The 21,004-nt window shown below is 44.0% G+C and overlaps 1 protein-coding gene across 21 annotated transcripts in view; it reads right to left on the bottom strand.

Moving 5' to 3' along the window:
• Positions 1-3,253, bottom strand: part of CAMK2D (calcium/calmodulin dependent protein kinase II delta) — a 172,507-nt gene extending 169,254 nt beyond the window's left edge. For 19 of the 21 annotated variants that reach the window (XR_014955263.1, XM_085579399.1, XM_085579402.1 and 16 more), the window contains exons 1-2: positions 3,119-3,253; positions 2,375-2,469 (exon numbers count right to left, since the gene is read on the bottom strand). Coding sequence is in view for 19 of the 21 variants with exons in the window: in XM_085579399.1 (XP_085435525.1) it covers positions 2,375-2,469; positions 3,119-3,183 (160 nt within the window). In the remaining 2 variants the exon portion in view is untranslated. Of the gene's footprint in view, positions 1-2,374; positions 2,470-3,118 lie in introns of those variants that run through there. The other 2 variants (XM_085579415.1, XM_085579418.1) reach the window with 2 other exon arrangements.
• Positions 3,254-21,004: the final 17,751 nt, after the last annotated feature.

Genomic DNA, 21,004 nt, shown 5'->3' with positions numbered 1-21,004 from the left:
CTGCTCTGACTGTACTGAAGCCACTTAAATAATTTCTGATTTCAAAACTACTTTTTAGGAAGTTTGATTTAGTCTTGGAAGTCTTGACTCCTCCATATCATACATTGAAACTGCTCTCACTGTATGAGAAGCAAAAGGCCCAAATTTGACATTTTGTTTAAAGGACTCGAAGGGAAGCAAGCCCTAGACAAGGAACTCATTTCCTCTTAACTCTGCTCAGAGATGAAGCTGACCCAATGATTTACACTGGAATGGCTATTTCAGTAGGTCTGACACACAGGAGATAAGTGCACTCCTACCTCCACATACAGCAGTTCAGATGGAATAGAACAAAACTTAGATCTAAAAGCAGCACTTGAATTATAAACTCCATCCCCAACAGCAGCCAGGAGAGAGCATCACAGTTTGAGGCTTTTTCAGGTTCAGCCTTTTTGCACCACAAGTGACATTCAAGTGCACCTCTCCACAATTGAAAAATTGCCTCAGAAGAATCTAAAGATTTCTCCAAGAAGCTTGCTCTTCAGAAACTACTTTGTAGATTTCTAAGTGCTAAAACCCAAAAGAACCTCCACAAAAAACAGCCCAGCAAGTAAAAAACTGCAATTATTTTTGGGATGTCTGAAAACAGAGATGGAAAGGCATTCCCTGCATTCATGGACAGGCACCATGCATGTCCCAATTTGCAAGGATATGCCACATCTCAGCTTTGAAGCATAACCCCTTCCCTTATGGAGAAAAAACTATATGAAATTTGCCTCATTCCATTTTATGAGCAAAATTCTCCCAAATGTGCTTCTACTCCTTAACAGAGCACATCAAAGATCAACTTGGTCCTGGCATGAACAAAGTACAAAAATTACAGCTTGAAATACAGTACAATCCAAATGTTGAGTAGTTAGAAAGACCCAGGTTTTCCTCATTTAGCCTAGCATTCCAGGATTTACCCCATCACACACACAACCCATGGCACATTGGTAACCTGGCTACTGGTACAGGGTTCCCGCCAGTTACCAGTAACCTGATGATCTTGTCATGGCTTCTCACATTGAAAATTACCCAGATCTATGAAACCACATTGAGTGTGGTGTTTTATTTTAACCATCAAAATTGAACAGATTACAGTAGTGTGCTAAATAATAATAAAAAAATCTGTTTAAAGCAAACTTGTGAAAATATTGACCTCAACTATTATAAATTGGTTAACCTACCTTCAAGCCTGTAACTGTACAAAAAAAATTAAAGTAACCTTTGAAAAATAAAGGAAAAATAATCTCACAGTAAAAGTGAAAAGAGTTAAATTCAGCGAAAAGTAAATTTTCACACAACTTTCAACAGCCATGAGTAACACTCATGGAAAGATCTTTATTAGAGAGCAGCATGTTATCAGAAATTGCCATATTGTCCTGTGCAATGTCTTATGTTTAAACTTAATGACTTCAGCTGCGTTTACCTGCCGTGATTCCTTTGGGCCAGAAGCAGACCAGCCACAAACACTTTTAGGCTCTGACATTGTTTACTTCTTCACTGCCGTGTTCTTTACAAATTCCCATAAAAACACAGATAACCTTAGGGGTGAGTGATCCCTAATCCCTGACTCCGGACACAGGCACTCCAGCTGGGAATTAACGAGCAATTGACAGGGCACCGCTAAGACTCCCTTGCCACAACAACAGCCCACACCATGTGTATATTTACCCACAATGTATCATAACAACCCGACCGCTGCTGCTGACAGGCTGCTGGAAACGCGCATCAGAGGCAAGGCAGAAACAAGCTGTGCACAGCCTTGCAACAGTAACACTCCTCACTTCATCACAGAGACTTGCTCCACAATAGATCAAAACCCACGGTTTTTTTCTTCCTCATCATAATTTTCTTCTCACAAAAAAAGTTTAATCTGAGTTAAAAGTACATTTTTCCTCATTCACTCACAGTCAGATAGGCCCTAATGTTCATGTTGAAATGCAATGGGAACACAGAATTCAGTGCAGCTGTAAATGTTTAAAATAAAATCTGTAATGGAAACTTATTATTGACTATCTTCCCAGAAAAAAAGTTTGCAAAATGCTTCTGACTCAAATTATTTACATTAAAAAATGAAGAGACTGCATTATATTAGATTTTAGTTTGTGAACATCTTGTTTTGAAATCATACAGCAATCTCTGACTTCCATGCAGTCAATCCATGAGACGTATAACATAGAAAAAAAATCAGGCATCAAAGGAAAAAATCCCAACCCAGGAAATAATAATTAAAATAGTATTAAAAAATCTTTTAAAATACTGAGCTACTTTTATCATTTCCCAATGCTTAGCACATTAACACAAGAAACAGGGAGGAGGCACCATAAACACCAGATTGAAATATACCCACCCCTAGCTGAAAGCTTTTTGGTGTTGATAATTTTGGCAGCGTACTCTTGTCCTGTGGTGATTTTCATACACCTCCTCACGACGGAGAACGCCCCTCTGGAAACCAAAACCGGGCAAAGTGTCAGTCCAACTGAAACGCTCCACTGCCATTACCAGCTAACGGGCAGCACGGAGGGCTGTGATGTCGGCAAAATTAAAAAATAAAAAAAAAGGATTTTCTGATTTTTGACAGGGACGGTCAGCATTGATTTTATTCATCTGAGCAGCGAACTCCGCGGGGTAGAAGCCGTGTGACCAATCCCGCTAGCTGGGGCGGAGGGCGGGCGGGTTCCCGCTGTGTCCATGCCGGCACACACGGGGGGACAGGGGGCGGCGGTGGCCGTGTCCCCCTCAGCGGGACACGGGCTGGGGGCGACACCCAACATGGCGCTCAGGGCTGCGCCCCCCGCCCCGCCGCTGGGGGGCGCCCGCCGCGCTCCGACACCCCTCACGAACCGAGACCCCCACCCCGCGGCTACCCAAGAGCTAAAAATAACTATTAAAAATACATTACAACAAATAGCGGCACGGGGGGTTGGGGGCAGCTCCCCGCCACCCGCACACAGCCCCTTGGCCGCCCCGGGGTCGTATGGCTGGAGCGCGGGCGCTCCCGCGGCAATAAGGGGGCCCCGGGCGCGGCTCCTCCCAAGGCTCACACGCCGACCCCCGCAGCCCTCGGCGCCTTCACCCTCCGCTCGGTCCTTACTTTCCGAGCTCCTCGAAGAGCTGGTACTCGTCGGTGAAGCGTGTGCAGGTGGTCGAGGCCATCATGAGGACGGGCGGCCGCCGGTGAGTCCGGCGGCCGGCGAGGCGAGGACGGCGGAGGGGCTGTGAGGCGAGGCGAGGTGAGGCGAGGCTCCGCGCCGGCTCCTTCCCCTCCTCTTCCCCGCCACCGCCTCCTCTGGTGACGGCGTTGCCTCCGCGCCCTCCTCCGGTCTTCCCTCTCCCCTCCCCTCACCCTTTAGGGAAGCAAACAAACAAATATTTAAATAAATAAGTAAGTAAGTAAATAAATAAATAAATACGTATCCTGCTCGCTCCCTCGCGCTCGCCACGGGAAACGAGCGGCAAAAGGGAAAGCAAAACCGGGGCGGGGGGCGCGGCGCTCCCTCCCCTCCTGCTCCCCGGCGCCTCAGCCCGTCCGCCGGTGCCGTGCCTCCCCCTAGCGACCCCGACCCGCGACTCCCTGCCGTCGGGGACGGCGCGGCACCCGCGGGAGACTCACAGGGGCGGTCGGAGCACGGGAAGAACCTGCGCCCCGCGCTGCCGAGAGCGAACACCGCGCTCTCCCCGGGCGCTGCCCCGCGACGGCGGCGGGAGGCGCCCTGAGAGGAGCGGATGCACCTGCGCGCGCCCCCCTCCTCAGCGGCCGCCTGTGACGTCACGCTTCGCCCGAGCGCGAGGGAGGGCGCGCGGCGGGAAGCGCGTGCGGGCGCGCTCGCGGGGCAAGGGGCCGTGACGTCGCGGGGGGCCCCCGCCGCGCGCGGGGAGGGAGGGGAGCGGGAAGAGAAAGGGGCGCACCGCACCGGGCGCCTCGTGACGTCACAGCGGCTCCGGCCGCGCGCGGGGCAGGGCGGGGGGGACACACAACCCGGGCACCTCGTGACGTCACGGCCGCCCCGGCCGCGTGCGGGGGGGGGGCACAGGCGCACCGCGCGTGCGCCGGGTCGCGACCGTCACCGGGGCCGCGGGGCAGCTGCGGCCACCCGGGAAGGGAAGGGACGGGAAGGGAAGGGAAGGGAAGGGAAGGGAAGGGAAGGGAAGGGAAGGGAAGGGAAGGGAAGGGAAGGGAAGGGAAGGGAAGGACCTCAGCCCGGGATTCATCCCGCAGCACGGGACCGCCAGGACCTGGAATAACACAGCGCTGGGAAATGTCACAGCAAGCAGCTGCCTCGCTCTCTTCCACAGAACTACAGAATATCTTGAGTTGGAAGGGACCCACAAGAATTATCAAAAGTCCTGCACAGAACCCCCTCCAAAATCCCACCCTGTGCCCGAGAGCGTTGTCCAAATGCCAAATGCTCGTTGAGCCCTGGCAGCTTTGGGACCGTGGCCACTTGAACATGGAATGGGGCCACCCAAAAGGCATCTGATCCTTTTTGATAAACCTGAATTGCTTTTGCTCCTTTCTGATCAACCAAGTGGTGGTGAGCCACGTGAAGAGCTCAATCCACACCTGCACAGAGCACAGGCAGCAGCTTGGTTACAAGCAGAGATCCACTACAAAAGGCAGCCTTGAGCATCTCCATCCTCATTTTGCTAAGTGAGAAGACAAGAAGCACAAAACACATCCACAAAAAGCTTTGCACTAAACCCCTGGAGCTTCCAGAATCAGCATCCAGAGCTGTGGTCTCGTAAGAAGAGTTAAAACCTGCCAACCCTTCCCAAAAGGAACATGAATGTACCTACACAAAGGTAGTTTTCCTCCAGGTGAGGCAGCTGTGCCTTGTACAAACACACTGAATTCGTGACATAACGACGGAAGCAGAGGGACTTTGGAACTCGGGAGCAAGTACAAAGCATTTACTCCATCAGTTCCTCTCCAGGGAAACACTCTGTGCAGCAGTGGCAGTAGAGACTGCAGGATGTTTCCATTTAGACCAGCAAGAACGGATCTGTTCCCACCTCCGCCAAGGGAATGCACTTTACAAGCACTCCGAACACCAGCATATTTCCAAATCCCTTCAAACAAAAAAGTAACATGGAAGTTGTGCATCCTTTGGTATAATATCTGCATAAGGAACACAATCAGCAGCGCTGAACCCCTAGGGTGGGCTGATGGTTGCAGTTAAGGGGAGTTTTCTGCCAGGTTCCTTATCCAGATGTACAAAGACATAAGAAAATGAAACATATTCCCCTGGCACTACATTTTCCCTAATGATATATTCTGGGAAGAAGCATTTGGACCAAGTATCTGCTATTGCTATGCCACACAGTTATTCTTTAATTTAAAAAATATTCAGAGGAAAACATTAAATTAAATTACAATTCACTTTATTGTTGATGTTTTTGTGGTTTTTTAGAAGTCATTATAAGGATGAGTGATCCAAACTGAGAATTTTTTTTAACTTTTTTTTTTTGTTTCACATTTCCCTATCTGAAAAAGACTAGAAGGGGCCAAGGAATTCCTGGAGAACTATCAAGCATGAATTTTATCACAGGAGGTAAGTAAGGAGTATTTGTTTACAAGACTGATATCACAGGACTAGATGAATTTCTCTAAGAGAAACACTAGGGAAGTGATGAGTAGCTTGGAAACACTTCAGCTGAGAGGGTTTTTTCTCCCTACAACAATCATGTCTTAATTGTAGTTTCCTCTTGAGCTGAAGAAAACCTTAATTTGTAGCTGCCGTTTAAACATTTGGTACATTCCCCAAATTCCTCCTGAACAGACCAAAGCAGGCAGGATGGCAGCCAAAGATCTGGTCCATGAGGTGAAATTCTAAATGCTGGGTAGAGCTTCAGATTTCCATTAAGGCCACAGAAACAATTTATCTGTTGTTGAAGGACATCAGATCTCAACACTGAACCAAACAAAATGCTTCAAAGCCATCCCAGGGCACATTTTTCTTCTCCAGAAGGTTTTCAAGAGAGCAGTTCAAGCCTGTAAGAAACTGAAGCTGTTCACTTAAAATTCCTGAAGTTTAACTAAATGTTACAGCTAAGTCGAATGAAATACATATTCAACTTTATACTGATACCTTTATTGTGGCAAAGGAAATTGTATTTATTTTAAGAGTTTGCTATTCAGTGAGGTATTTGCTTTGTATGGCTTTACTTTTAGACAGCCAAAGTGATGTTTTATTTCTGACCTTGCAAATACAGATTTTCAATTTTCTTATGTTTTGCATGAGTCAAGAGAGCTTCCAAGAGGTCATTTGTGTGTACTGCTCATCATGAGGGCTGCTAGGAATAATGCATGTTTCATTTGTGAACAAGTGCAACAGCCACTTAAGAGGCCTAGGCAGGAAGTGCCCAGAACACCTGACTAATCTGGGCCTTAGATAAATACTCAGTTTATGAGCAGATGGTCTTTAACAGAAATCTTGGTCCTCCCCAGGGCTGCACATATTCCTGGGGCAAAGCACTTGGGGAAACCAATGGACAACACTGGAGCAGTCAGAGGTACATCACTGCAGCAAAGCAATGAAAAGATCAACAATGTATGTGGAAACCAGGAAAGATGTAAGGACAGGTTAAAAAAAGAGGATCAACTGGGAGAAATCACATAGAAAATACATGGGTTGGCACTTCATTGCAGCAGCTGGAACTGGAGGCACAGATTTAGGTCAGTGTGGAATTCCCTGCTGCACCACACGTTGCACCTCTCTTATTTTCTCACTGGGGCTGCTGGACTTTGATAAATAAAGCTTCTGGAGGGCAGAAGGACCGGTGACATCGTGCCAGAGACTCACTCCCTCTTTTCCAAGTGATGAGGGTGGCCTAAAGCCTGTCCCAACACCTGCTGCTGGAGCAGCTCCCTCACCACAGCTCCTGACCAGTGCTGGCTGCAGAAGCTGGTGCCAGCCCCAGACTTGCGTGGCCTCTGGTGGATTGTGGAGATCCACGGTGGAGCTGCTGCACCTGCCCCAGGGCTTGTTCCTTCCCCCTGGAGAAGCTCTCTCGCTGCTGCTGTCCCACCACGTGTGCATCAGCGCTGGCAGAAGTAAATCCTTGAAGGTTCCCCAAAGGAAAGGAATTATTTATCCATGACTGACACTCCTGGCAAGCACCTTGCTGCCCGAGCAGGGCAGTGTGTGTGCTCACTCTGCCTCTGCTGCTGGAGCACTCTTAGGTGGGATTCATTTACTCCTCAGTGAACCAGAAAGATGTTGGCAGAATAACTGATTTGATAGCTCAGTGATTCTGTCACGCTCTTGCTATGCAGGAGACCAAAGGTTCTCTCTGGCCTAAAAAAGCATCACTCCTGACAGGCTGGGAGGCATTGCTGGCCACTTAACTCCTGCCTCTGGAAGCACCACAGGGAGAAAGAAATGAAAAATTAATGCCTTATTTTTTATCTTCCTGTGCGGGGCAAGGACAAAAATACAGGCTTGAGCAAAACAGATGTTTTCATTTGTTGGCACTGGAAAGAAACAAGGAATGCTCTGATAGGATTTAAGCTTTGTCTCAGAATTTTAAAGAATATATTTTTCTTCTCTTTTTTTTTATTTGAAGTATTCTTGATTAAGAATATGCCTTTAAAATAAAGCTTTTGAAGAGAGTGATTTCTTTTTAATGCACTTGTTCTGGTTATTTTGAGCTGAGTAATTTTTAATGAATTCTTAGCAAACAAAATATCCCATTGTTTACATAGTTCTTTTTACAAGCAATTAGAGTCAGTAACACTCCATGAATAAGACCTTTTGCCACTGGCTTTCATGACATGGATCTGAAATATAAACATTACTAAAAAGATATTTCAAGCTGTGAATTAAATGTTTCCTGGGGCTTGGAGCAACCTGGTCTATGGAAGGTGTCCCTGCCCATGGCAGGGGTTTGGAATGAGATGAGTTTTGAGATCCCTTCCAACCCAAACCATTCTGTGATTCCATGATTCTATGATTTCTGGAAGTTTGAGTACTGGTCTTGAACCCTGTGTGACTGGCTGACTCAGAAAGGATGAATGGCTCCCCTTCCAGGGTTCCCAGGGGTTTGTTACTTCTGGTTCAGTGGTGATAGACTGGTAAATATGTGCATTTCTCTGGCCTTGTTTTAATATTACCTTGCCACCTAAACCCAAGAGAAAGATATGCATGTGGAAAAGCTGGCTGTGACAGCCTCAGTATCATCAAGGTGAGGAACTAAGTGTGATCTTGGCTGACAAACTCCACAGAGGCTGCCAGGGCTGCAAGGGAAGCAGGAAACAGAGGAGCCCACATTGGCATGCCAGCACTGAAATTGTGCCGAGTCTTCCTTCTGAATGCTTTTGGTGAGTGCTTTGTAAACATTTCCAGGCATTTCCTTAAAAAAAAAAAAAGGGGAGAGGTGACTCCAAGCAATTTGATCTACCACACGTTTTAGATTTGGAGCATCCTTTCAATGAAGGAAGTTGAAGAAGGAAATTAATAATAACACCCCCTGCTTCCCATCCACAGGCATTCCTAGCACAGGAGATGGAAAGGCTTTCCAAGGGGAAGGAGCAGTAACAGAGTTAACCAGAACTGATAAAGAGGCAGGCTGGAATTTTATAAGGGAAATAAGTCAGTGTTGAGGTTTTAGAAGTAGGGGAACATGGTCGGGGGGTGAGAAAAGGGGAATATTTTAATGACAAAAGTTTGGACAGACTGAATTGAAGACAAAAGATTTGCTCAGAAAAGGGGAAGATCTTAAAGAACTCAGTGTATATGAGATACTTTTGACTGGAAAGAAGCTGAATTTTAAGAAAAACACAGTTGTTGGACTGTGGAGATTTTAAACCTAAGTAGAAGAGAAGTGCAGCAGCTGGTTTCATGACCCAGACAGCAGGGAGTGCTCATGGTAAGAATAAAACAGACATAAGAATAAGGATATGCACTTCCAAACAATGTCCCTAATCACCACACCTACTTGTCTTTTAAATTTCTACAGGGATAGTGACTCCAACACTTCCCTGGGTAACATGTGTCAGGGATGGACAGCCTTTTCCATGAAAAAATTTTCCTAATATTCAACCTAAACCTCCTCTGGTGCAACTTGAAGCTGTTTCTTGTCCTATCTCTGGTCCCCCCTGCTTTCATGGTGCCAAGAGCTGCTGTAATGAACTCTACCATTCTCAGTTTATCAAGCAAATTCAAGAGGGTCCCATCAGTTCTCTGCCTATGTCCTCCCTGGACATCCATGAAAGTGCCAAGTGTTTGCTTCTGGTTTATATATGGGTCAGCTGAATGAAATAAACAGCATCTCCTCCAGCTGACAAAAGCTCCTTTTCCATCCTGATTTCTATCTAGAAATTTTCTTGATTCTGAATTACAGGTAGGTCTTTCCATTTATTAAAAAGAAAAAGACACCTGGTAGAATCAGAGGAAAGAAAAAGATGGTATTTCCTGGATAATATTCCTGTAGAGAAGTAGCTTCTCTGTTTCTCCATTAGAGAACCATTTGCCAGAGATCAATTAAAGCATGGTTGGGACACGAAATGAACTATCAATCCAGCTGGAAATGGTAACAGATATTAGTAGACAACAGACACACCTTAGTTACGTGCACTCACCAACAAGAAGGCTTGGCTTGCCTTGTCTTGGGAAGAACAAGGATCAGCAGGATACACAGGGAATTGCAGTAGATGTACCATCACTGCAGGCAGGTAATGCAAAGGGTGCAAAAAACACTATCAACAGAGGAAAAAAATTGTATCAGACATAGGAAAATATTATTCCCTTATTGAATTATAATTTAAAGGACATTTCAAAGTATTTTAGGAGTTTTAAAATGTAAACAACAGTTAAAAGATTTATATGGGGTTTAAAGTGTTTTAGAAGTTTTGAAGTGTTGCAAAGGCACACATTTATACCAGTATAAATTCAGAATAACTGAAAATTAAGCAATCATAAGACTGTGGATTAATTTTGAACTCTGTCCTCCAGTGAGATGGGTGACCAAGTTTGTATTCCATGGTATCCCTTCAGCACCACCACAACAGAAGTATGGAGCTGTTACCACTCCGGGGAGCTGCTCAGTGCCTCCTCCTGCTCCCACACATGAGGCTACAGAAGAGCAGTAACAACACAAACAAGCTGTACTACCAGTGAAAACATGCACTGAGGAGAAAACTCCTTTCAACTCTTGTGTAGGAGTAGGCAAGCTTGCTGATGTTATTGTAGGAGAAGATCCTTCTATTATTTGCCACATGGTAATTCCAAAATATCCTAATGAACTAAATAGTGTCTATATGTATTTCTGCATGCTGATATTTATACACACACACACATAAAATGGGTAAGAGATTCTAGATCTTGATAATTAACTGGATACATGTGGGAGCCATCTGGACGACCCATTTTCCAGTCTTATTCCTTTCAACACTTGCTGAACCCTAAATTATCACAACTTTTTAGGCATGCTGGCTGTAATTACTGTGGTGCAGGGACATTGTGCATCCAGCCTCTGTGAGCCCTGTGGCTGCCTCCTCTGGGCACTTCAGTAATGAAGGAACTATTGGAATAAAACCTTCCTAATCCACCATGCTGGATAAATCAGGGGTTTTATCATCACCTAGACAATGTAAAGTGACAAGCAGTGGAAAATAACTCTGCAGAGCTAAGTGTAGTATCTGTGCCCAGTTTCCTGAAATGTAAGGTGACTCAGCTGGAGGCAAATTCCATGTGCTTCTCTGCACAAAGGTGAGGATGTATGTTTTTAAACAGACAAATTAAGTGTTCTTTGCATCGTTTGTGGGCTCCTTCTGGAGTGACAGCCTTGATCTCCCCCAGCACCAAAGGATTATGGATAACACTGATCAAACAACAACTGCTGGCACAGTGTTGATTTTCACTTCACAGGAATTTTCATTCCTATGTATACTATGACACATATAAAACTCCAAACCTCTGTAAAGATCCTTCTTGCAGGCTCTGAATGCTGCTGTGTTTGGTATATCCAGAGGAGAAGCACCTCACAAGCAGGGGACAGTAGCTGGGTTTCAGCAGGAGCAGCAGCTCCCAGGGCTGTAAATTACAGCAGCAATGTCCAGCCTTCAGAGTAACTAGAAACAAGAGCCACTCCAAAGGGCCACCCTGGATAAAAGCTTCCCTCCTAATGCACTGCAATCTTCTCCCCTTCTTTATAGCAGTGAACAAAATGTCATCCCCACCTGTTTCTCTCTCTTTTTTTATATAAGTTACTTTAAAAATGTCAAACTGTATAGGTTATCTATTGTCATTTAAAAGAGTAGAGATTCGTGCCTCATCCTAGTGCATGATTTGTACTACAGTGTGTCACACAGGTATTTTCTGGTACTTCTTTCTCCTTAAAATATGTTCTGTCTGTGCTCACTCAAAGCACAACTTTTTTAAATTAAAGAAATAGTTTCTGAGGCTTCACAAGTTGCAGAAACAGGTCGCTTGGAGGACTTTGTCAGTATTTGTAGGGCAGGTATTAGAGAAAGTTACTTTGAAGTATCCCTTTGAACAGCAGATTCGTGGGATGATTCCCTTCCAGCTCACTTCTGCTGGAATTCAGACAAATAAATTGATTTCCCCCCCTTTTTAATTCTATTTGTGCTTTGAAACATTGGTAATTATTCAGCCTTTATTTCATGTCACGGCACTCCTAACCCTGGATTTGTTTGGGGGTTTTACTGTTGTTTTTAGCAAACAGAAGGTGTCAAACCCAAACTAGGTTTCATAACAAAGCCATTACGTAACTGCCCAATTAGCAGCTCGTTCAGTGCTATTAATAGCAGCTCCACATCCAACCCGCTCTGTGTAATGCTACAAAAACTGGCAAGAGGAGGCTTCTCATTAGTTATTCATTCTCAGAGAATAAATGAACTTGGTGGAGATTTATGAGATGCAGAGTAACGTGCTGTTTATTAGCTGCCAGGCTGCTGCCTCTTCCACTGCTCTCTGCTTTTCCTGACTCCCAGGGGATGTTCAGCCCCAAGAACCATCCCTTCAAGCCTGTGTGGACATCCTGTGTGCATCCCAGACAGCGACACAGCTCCCACCAAGGTGGGCTCAAAACCAGGAACCCCTTGGAGTCTTTTTCTTTGGCACAGTGTCTGTAATTTGGAGTTACCTTTCATTGACTGACGTGCTGTAATTAATTCTCCAGTGATAGTGATGTTTCACCCCACGGTTGGCTGCCCTGGTCCTCCACTTCAGCTGCTCTGCGCTGGGTGTTGGTCATGCTGTGACCACTCCAACACAAATACCCAGAGCAATCTTAACAGTCTTTTGAAAGACATTTTTTTTCCTGGAGTTTTGATCATTTTAAGCCACTTGAGCTGCTGACCACATAATCTGATCCAGAACTTCTTGTAACTTTCTGCACAATACTTTTTTTTACTTCCAAAGAGAGATCAGATCTGATTTCTATTTTTAAAATAGGCTACTTTATCTGTTGCAGCATGTGAGCTGGTTTGATCTTTCATTCCTCTGTTCCTGAACTCCTATGTGGAAATAAAGAATTTGTGAAGAGATTTTTCCGTGGCCTGATGACAACCTTACATTCTCTACCACAGTGACTTCCTTTTATATTGGACCTCTCATCTGATAAAAACATGGGTCAAATCTCTCTATATATATCTACACATGTTTCTAAAATAATTTCTCCTGAGGTCCATATTCTCTTCTCCTTGGGTGCCTCCACTGTTCCTGATTTCTAGACTGGTTAAGGTTTTACCTCTCTTCACTGTATCATGCTTCTCATCAGGGGCTGTCTATGGGGATACCAGAGGCTCTTGCACTCCTTTCCCCTAGGCACAAGCTGCTTCAGAATTAAGGATTTACTTACAAAATGAGCTGCATACTTAAAGGGTCTGACTGAACATTGATTCAGGTTTCTGTTCCTGCATTGCTTCCTTGTTGACATAGCTGTCCTTCAGCCCTCTGTACTTGTCCTACAGTTGTATTCCTCCCTGGGGAAAAAAAAAAACAAGAGGAGAGAGATTTCCAGAGTCACCTGCATGGGTTACCTAAAGTAGAAAAAGAACAGGCACATTTTTTCATGGGCTTATTGAATCCCAAATCCCCAACCATGGTTTTCCTTTGGTGTGTCATTTCATTTCTTCCTCTTATCCATTTTCTCACTTTTCTCTCCTACCACAAACTATTCTATCAGCAATGTAACACTGGAATGCAAAAACATGAAGAGTAAACACTTTTTTTCCTGTGATTTTACCTAGATAATCTCTAGTGTTCTGTATAAGTATAATCATATATATTTTTCTTTTCTTTATTAGCACATTGTGACAATGTACTAGTATTTTAGTTAAACTAATTATGTATTTTGTCCCTTCTTACACATTTTTATACCTGCAAGATACACAAAGAGCCCCACGCTGCTCATGTAAAATGATGGTGCTATTCACAACCCAGGTGGTCTCACCACCTTTTCCATTTATGGCTGATTCAGCACGAAGAAAGTCTTGGGCTGCTGGTGGGAAAGTGGAGGAGAAATGATTGGACTTGAGATTCCAGCACTTTTTGTTCTTTCACACTGAAAGGAAGTATGTTCTTTAATACTGCAGTGTGTGAGAATGTGCAAGGGTACAAGTGGCAAGCTGGAAAAATGGTATTGCCATTAAGGGAATGCTACATTTTGGTTTGTACAGGAGACCAAGCTTACTTGTGACACAAAATTACTTTTCTGCCTTCCTCCAGAACAGAACTAAATGCTGCTCCAGGGCCTGAATTCCTGCCCACTGTATTTCTGAGTGCTTGATTTCAGAACTAGGTAGAAAACAGCAATCAAGTTTTCTCTCTGAAAACACTTTCAAAGATATTGCCTTGGTTTTGACAAATCTAATAGAAAAATGGGGGAAAAAACTAAGTTAAAACCAAAGGAAGATTTGAGTAACAGTTTTTCAAAACCCAGTAAGACATTCAGAACTGGAACAGGCTGAACATCTCTGAATTGTGTCTGAGCTTCAAAAGAGACATTGCAGGGACTGCATTAAATTAGGCTGCTCTTCTCCCACTTTGCTGAAAAAATGAGTGTCCTTTCTGTGTAGAATAACTGGGTAGGATAAGCTTTAAGAATGGCTGGCAAAGGACTTGGCATAGAAAAGCAGGCTTCCCCTCCAACCCCACAAGCCAGCTCACCCTTGCTGTGGCTCTGCTGAGTGAAAGCCTTACAGAAAAATGACTGTGACCTATTTTGTTTCATAGCAAACGTGGCTCTGATGCTCAGATAAAGATTCCTGTATTTCCTGAGTGCTCAAAGCTACTTACATGGGAGAAGATTGCTTGGTAAGTAAGGATTTGTAGGATCCAACGAGCCTAAGAGCATAAGAAACACGGGGCTGTGTCAAATCACGGGCCCCTCCAGCAGAAGGAAATGCCAAGGAGGGAGAAACTGTTCCCTGTGAGGGCAGTGAGGCAATGGCACAGGCTGCCCAGAGAAGCTGTGGCTGCCCCTGGATCCCTGGCAGTGTCCAAGGGCAGGCTGGATGGGGCTCGGAGCAGCCTGGTCCACGGAAGGTGTCTCTGCTCGTGGCAAGGGGTGGGAACGGGCTGAGCAGTCCCTCCAGCCCCAGGCAGCCCGTGACTCCATGTGCACAGGAAGGCCTGGCTTGCCCTCCCCAGGGAAACTCCTCTGTGTGCCAGACCCCGCTGCTGGGCTGCTCCCTTGGCTCCCAGCAGCAGCAGGGCAGCTCTATCCTGCCCATCCCAGAGGCATCACAGCAGCTTGCTGGGACTCCTGAATCTGGCTTTATGTCATCTGTACCCAGCACCAATACAATTCAGACACAATTAATAAAATATCAAATCATTCAAGCAGCTTTTCATCTGACGAACCTCTAAGTGAAGGATTAATATGCCCTGAGAGATTCAGAGAGATAAAAGCTTTGTGTTTAGTTCAACAGCCCTGCCAAAGGGTTCAGAAAGCTGTTTCCCAAGTGTTAAAATATAGCCCTCATCTGCATTTGTAATTTAGCATCACTGGAAGTATGAACAACAACAGCTCATGCATAAACTCACCCTTCATCCATCATCGGCAAAAAAATGAGTTTATCCGTGATGTAAGATTTCTTCTTTACTTCAGCTTGTGGAGATAGGATTCTGGTTGTATTGTTTCTTTCATCACCTTCCCAATCTCAGCTGAAAAATAAGAAGACATCTACTTGACCTTGAAGCCTCTGATATGAGGAAAAGGTATGTTCTAGATGATTAAAGTGAAGTAGTTCTACGCAGTTCTCTGTTCTGCCTGCAGTCAAGGTTTACTCATTTCTCTTCAAAAAAAAAAAAAAAAAAAAAAAAAAAAAAAAAAAAAAAAATTAAAATCATCAAGTACCAGTAATGCACTGGGGTTTTGCCAATTATGCCCATTTTGGGGAACCCCTAGAAACATTAAAAGTTTCTGGTGTGTTTTTCTTAACAAGCAGGGTTGTGTATCAGTCCCAAACATTTTTCCTCAGTAGGGCACATTTGCCCTGCCTTTCAGATTAATTTTTTTTTTTAAGGTGGATGAGTATGCTTAATAACTGAACTACTGGTAATGGAATCATCTCCTGTGTCTCTATAAAAGGAAAACATATGCTTTTATACAAATTATTTATAAGCAAATGGCACAGTTGAAGTTATGAGCATTATAAATAATGCCTGTCAGTTGAAATCTTTCTCAAGTTGAAAATTTAGTTTACACTAAGCTAAATGAATGGAATAACAAGGAACTGGGGAGATTCAAGGTAGAAGTATCTCCCCATTTGCATAATGATGGAACGGGAGGCCAGCTGCTCAGGAAATGAATGCTGAGACACAGCAGCTGATCTTCTCGAGGTGCTTTCAGCGTGCCCCAGGTGCTGGCCCAGCTCAGAGGTGCCTGCAGGCAGAGTGCTGGGCTGCTGTTTGCAGGGAAACAGGCACAGACACCTACTGAATCTCTGCCTCTGACAGCCCTGACAGCATTTCAGTGCTGCCAGCAGCTCGTGAGTTCACCCCAAGAAGCTGCTGCTTTAGGGGAGCCTGGGCTCAGTGCTGCCTGGCATGAATTGCTGGCTTTCCAGCCCAGGCCTTCTGGACAGGTTACCTGAGAGCTTGGCAGCTACCTGGATATCATAAAAACTGAAGAGGTTATTCAGGAAAATAGCAATAGGCAATGAAAGGGCTCCCACAGGAGATCCTGGATCAGAGAAAATGTCTTTGCTCGCTGTCCCATCTTTAATTAATTTACAAATACATGTGCCCTAACTGAGCATTTGCAAGTTCACTTCTTTTTAAACAGATTGATAGGAACAGAAAGGGTTGAATCTATGAAACTGCAATGTGAATGACAACATTTGAGGCAACAGAAAATCTCAGCAAGGAATAGATGAGCTACTTGGTTTTCTTTTCCATTTTTTCACTTGATTCCTTTGCAGGTCAGCCTGCCCACAGGCCTTGTCTTTGTTGTAGACACACAGGAATTAAACATAGAGGAGCTGAAGGATGTTTCTGGGCAACATCAGCCATCTATAATATGGGCAACTTCCCCTCTCGCCTTCCTCTGTTAATCAGATTAAAATTCTACTCCAAGCCAATACAACATTATCAGTTAGAAAACTTTGCTTCGTAGCCAGCCCACACATGCCCATTTTCAGCTTGGAGCCATTTGTTCAGCTCCACTGTTATCCTTTAATTTCCATTAAGCTTGTCCCCAAATGCTGTTAATACCATTTCTGTGTTCAGAGTGCAGCTGCATCCTCTCTCAGTCGTTGGTTTCGGGCTCTGATCAGAAGACAGGTTTTTCTTTTCCCTGTCATCCTTGAATGGCTGTTCAGATCAGGCTGTTCCATCCCCCTGGCAGCTTTTCAAATTGGATTTTCGCTTTTTAAAATATGGTAAAGCCAAATTCAATGCATTACTTAAAATTACATGTCTAAATCAGATTATAATTATTATTTGGGGGACATCACCTTCTCTATGTCTGCTTAAAATATAAAAAAAAAATACTATATCTACTGTGACAAATTCTGGCACCACAAGTCCCATTTAACCATCATCTGAGTAAGACAAAATCAAGCCCATCTCTAAATAGTTGTTTCCAAGTGATAAGGAAACTAGATGCTCAGACATCCAACCAGAGACAGCCAAGATTTAACTGGGGTTTTATCCAAAAGAGGAGACTCCCTCCCTGTCCATGAGAGAAAAGAAAGTTTGGGCTGGGACATCAGTTGTGTAGAGTATACCAGATTTTTGATTAATCAACATTTTTCCTCTTACCTGTGCTCATTTGTATACAGTGATAAAAATAATTTGTTTCTGTGGGAAACAGTTGTGTTTCTGTCCCTATTGTGTTAAAAAAAAAAAGCATTCTACATAGTGTATTTTACATTTGTCAACTTGCAGACCACTCCACTATATACATATTGCACATACATACACTGATATGTGATCAATATATCAATCACTGACATAGTGACATAGTGATCAATATCCCACTGCTCTATTTCCTAGCAAATCATTTCTTAAGAATAATCTAAGGATTCTCTGCGCAGCTCATAAAGGCCCCAAATCCCATTTTTTCCCTGACTTTAGCAGTGCATTACTGTGTTTCCAGGAGAGATAGACATGAGTTACCACGTCTGACTGTGCAGTAATAGCTGTCCAGGGATTTACAACCTTTGCTATCTTCTTGTTGTAAAGGAACCTGCCAACCATGAGCTTTTCTTTCAGGAAAAACAATTAGCCATGCACAATGAAATCATGAATTACTGCTATTTCAGAACTTCTCCAAAGTTTTGGCAGGGTTGCTCTGGAGACCCATATAACCTCTCCTGATGGCTGGCACCCCATAAATATCAGGGTCAAGAGCAATCTCTGCTTATAATTGTCTAAAGGAATTTGTTTCTGGCTCCTTTCATGATGTCACTGGCATTGTGAAAAATAATTGCTGAGGTTAAAATGTCTCTCGGTGACCTGTCTTGCAGGAAAATTGCTGTGAAATTGCTCACTCACAGTCACCACAACCCCCCAGGGCTGGTATCTGTGACCTGCCCACTGCTTGATTGCAACTATTAGTCTGGGAGGTTGGATGGTTCAGGGAAGATTAAGATAAATTCTCTGCATTTATCTCAGATTGAGAGGAGAAATGCCACTTCTTCATTTGGAGATGGATCAGTGGAAATAATTTGCAAATACTACTGAATATTCCTGAAATGAAAACAGTTGTTAGTTCCTTGCAGCAACAGAGTGTTCTTATTTAAAATGAACATCATCATTCAGAAATAACTCCCAAATTACCATCTCATTTCCCTTCCCCAAAAAGGTATTAAATGTGATCAGTGTGCTCATAGAGGGAAACAAATAAATGGTAGAAAATTTGTTCACTGCACATATCAACTGACTAATGGGAGTTCTGAAGGCAGTGAAGAGATGCATAAGCCAAATTTGCTTCCCTGGCTTGGCTTCAGGATCCTAATAGAAATCCTCCCTGTCCTACAGGAAAATAGGAAATCCATAAGTGCCCCACTGACTGTGTAAAAAGTTTTAAGACATCTGGGATAGTTCTCATGCCATGGTGAGACAAGGTTACACTGGTAAGGAGACCCTTGAACTAACACAGAATGGAAAAGTAAAAACAGGAAAGAGAAGGCAAAAACAACTTAGGACTAAAGATGGCAAGAGAAACATCAAGGAGCTGATTAACAAAAGGAAAGATGTCATTTAGGTCTATTGCAGCAGATAAATAAAATCACTGGAATTTTATATTGGTTAGCCTGTGTCCATCTGAGCTACCAGCACGTGCATCTGGTGGTGTCTGGGGGTTGGTTTGATTGGTTTTGTTCTTTATAAATTAAATGTTAAATCACTGCTTGGAGCCAGAAGCAAATGGGTAAAAGGGAAGCAATATCAGTAAGTATAAAAAATGTGGGGGAATCATGATGATGACAAACTGGACACTCACTGTCTCTAACACAGCCCTACAAACTGGAGCACAAAGAGAAACTGACCCTCAGTTTCCTCAACAAGAAATCCTTGACCACTAAGTGGAGGAACAAGTAACTACCTGTAGTTTGATGGTAGCCTCAGAGCTCTACTGCTGAAACAGCCTCAGGATTTATATAAATTACAGAAGAGTTCTCAAACACAAGAAGCCATTTCCAGCACTAAATAACAGTATACTTTAGCTAGTGTTTAAGAGACAGTTCCACAAGCCAAAACCAATTTTAAAGAACATAAGGTGTGAGAGGAAATAAAATTAAACTGCAGGAAGTGACAATTGAGAACTTAATAAAAACACTTTGAGTAGATGCCCCCAAAACCACAAGCTTGGGCTAAAAAAAAGAGAACTGCAGGTTAAAAAGCAGCCTGGCTTCGAAGGAAATGAAAGCCACAGTGCAGCAAGATAAATACTGCTGTTTTCATTTCCTTGCTCTGTTCAACAGCATTCCCTTCATTCCCAGGCATGGGATAAGAAAAGAAGGAAAAAGTGATAGCAGTGACTATAGGTGAAAACTTGCACTTGAAAGAACAGGAAACAAAAGGCATGAAAAGATTTATTTGGCAAACAGAGCTGAAACACTGACAGCTTTTCAAATATACCTTTGGTCCCCATGCTGCCCGTGGCAGCTTTGGAGCAGCTTGGGAAACAGGACCAGGAGCATCACTCACATCAACTCAAAGGCACTTTGTTTCAGGACTTTTGTGTTGGGCAAGAAGTTGTAAAATGTCAAGGGCGGGTTGTATATGAAGAAGCAAAGGACAGCTGCCTTCCTCTACTGAAAAGAAAAAAATGAAAATGACATTTTGAATATAGGAAAGTATAGACAATTTCAGTAAATGCAGCTGTTGGGGGAAAAGGCCCAGGGCCTATTTTGAGCTTATTAATGCCAATGATAGGTTTGAGAGTCTGACAATTGGGTAAAGATACTTTTTTTCTGGGTAAAATATAACAGCGATGCCACAGGGTGACCTTCAAATATGTCCTTTCCAGAAAGAGCTGTGAAGGACCTTCTGGTCTGCCAGTTTCAAGGACAAGTTTAGCAAGAACACACAGCATGAAGGACTTGGCCCATTGTCCTTCCCCTTGGCCGAGTCAATAACACATTAATTAAAGTGTGCTCCCACGTTCTCCTCTCACAGCCTTTCATCAAACAGGTATTTAAAATAAGCATTTCCTTCCTCCATCACTTGCTAACGCTGTCAGCCCAAGGTGAGAGCGGGTTCAGAGGAAGAAAACCATGGAGTGGGATCCCAAGGCTGCCCATTCCTACAGAACCTGATGTTTTATTTCAGCAGCTCCTCTGAGTCCTACACTTTCAAGGCTTTACATTTCTTGCCAGCTCAGAGGCTCCAGTTTCAACGTTTTCTTTACGGTAACTCCTGGCTGCACCAAGCCAAAAGTACATATTTTTCAGCATAGATAAATCCCTTTCACTCACATCTGAGAATAAGACAAATACATGAGCATTCACTACATCTTACTATGAGTATGGACAGAAACAAGGCAGCCAAGGCAATAAATTCCAGGAGAAAGGCTTCTCCCAGGTGACCAGCAGGAAGTAAATGAATAAAGGTACACATGTTAGGCAAGGCAAAGTCCACAGCAAGACATGTGTAGAAGGGAGGGAGAGAATAAATCTTCCCCTTATTCTCAGTGGAACTGTATTAATCTTGCCTCAATTAGGTTTTTCTTACCTAATCCTTTTTTCCAGTGGGCAAGCAAATAAAATCCATAGGAAGGATGGAAAGAGGAGAGCCATGGCTGAGACAGAATGTTCCCTTTGGATATCTGGAGAAGAACCACCTTCCATTTTCACTTCCATGGGGTACAGAGTGTATCTCATGTACAGTAACAGACACAGACACCTCTTACGGCCAGGCTGCCTGCTGCACTCCTACATACACAGAAATTCCTGTGCCCTAGGTGTGTGGGAAGTGGGGATTTGGAGGGGACCTTCCCAGCATAACCTTCAGATGTGACAGTGTTGAGGCATGTTAATCAACTCCTATGAGCAACTGACACAGCA

This window comes from Lonchura striata, chromosome 4, assembly GCF_050655825.1.
Source record: "Lonchura striata isolate lonStrDom1 chromosome 4, ASM5065582v1, whole genome shotgun sequence".
Taxonomy (NCBI): domain Eukaryota; kingdom Metazoa; phylum Chordata; class Aves; order Passeriformes; family Estrildidae; genus Lonchura; species Lonchura striata.
Note: the sequence above shows the minus strand (reverse complement) of the source record. Positions and strands in the feature narration are given on the sequence as shown.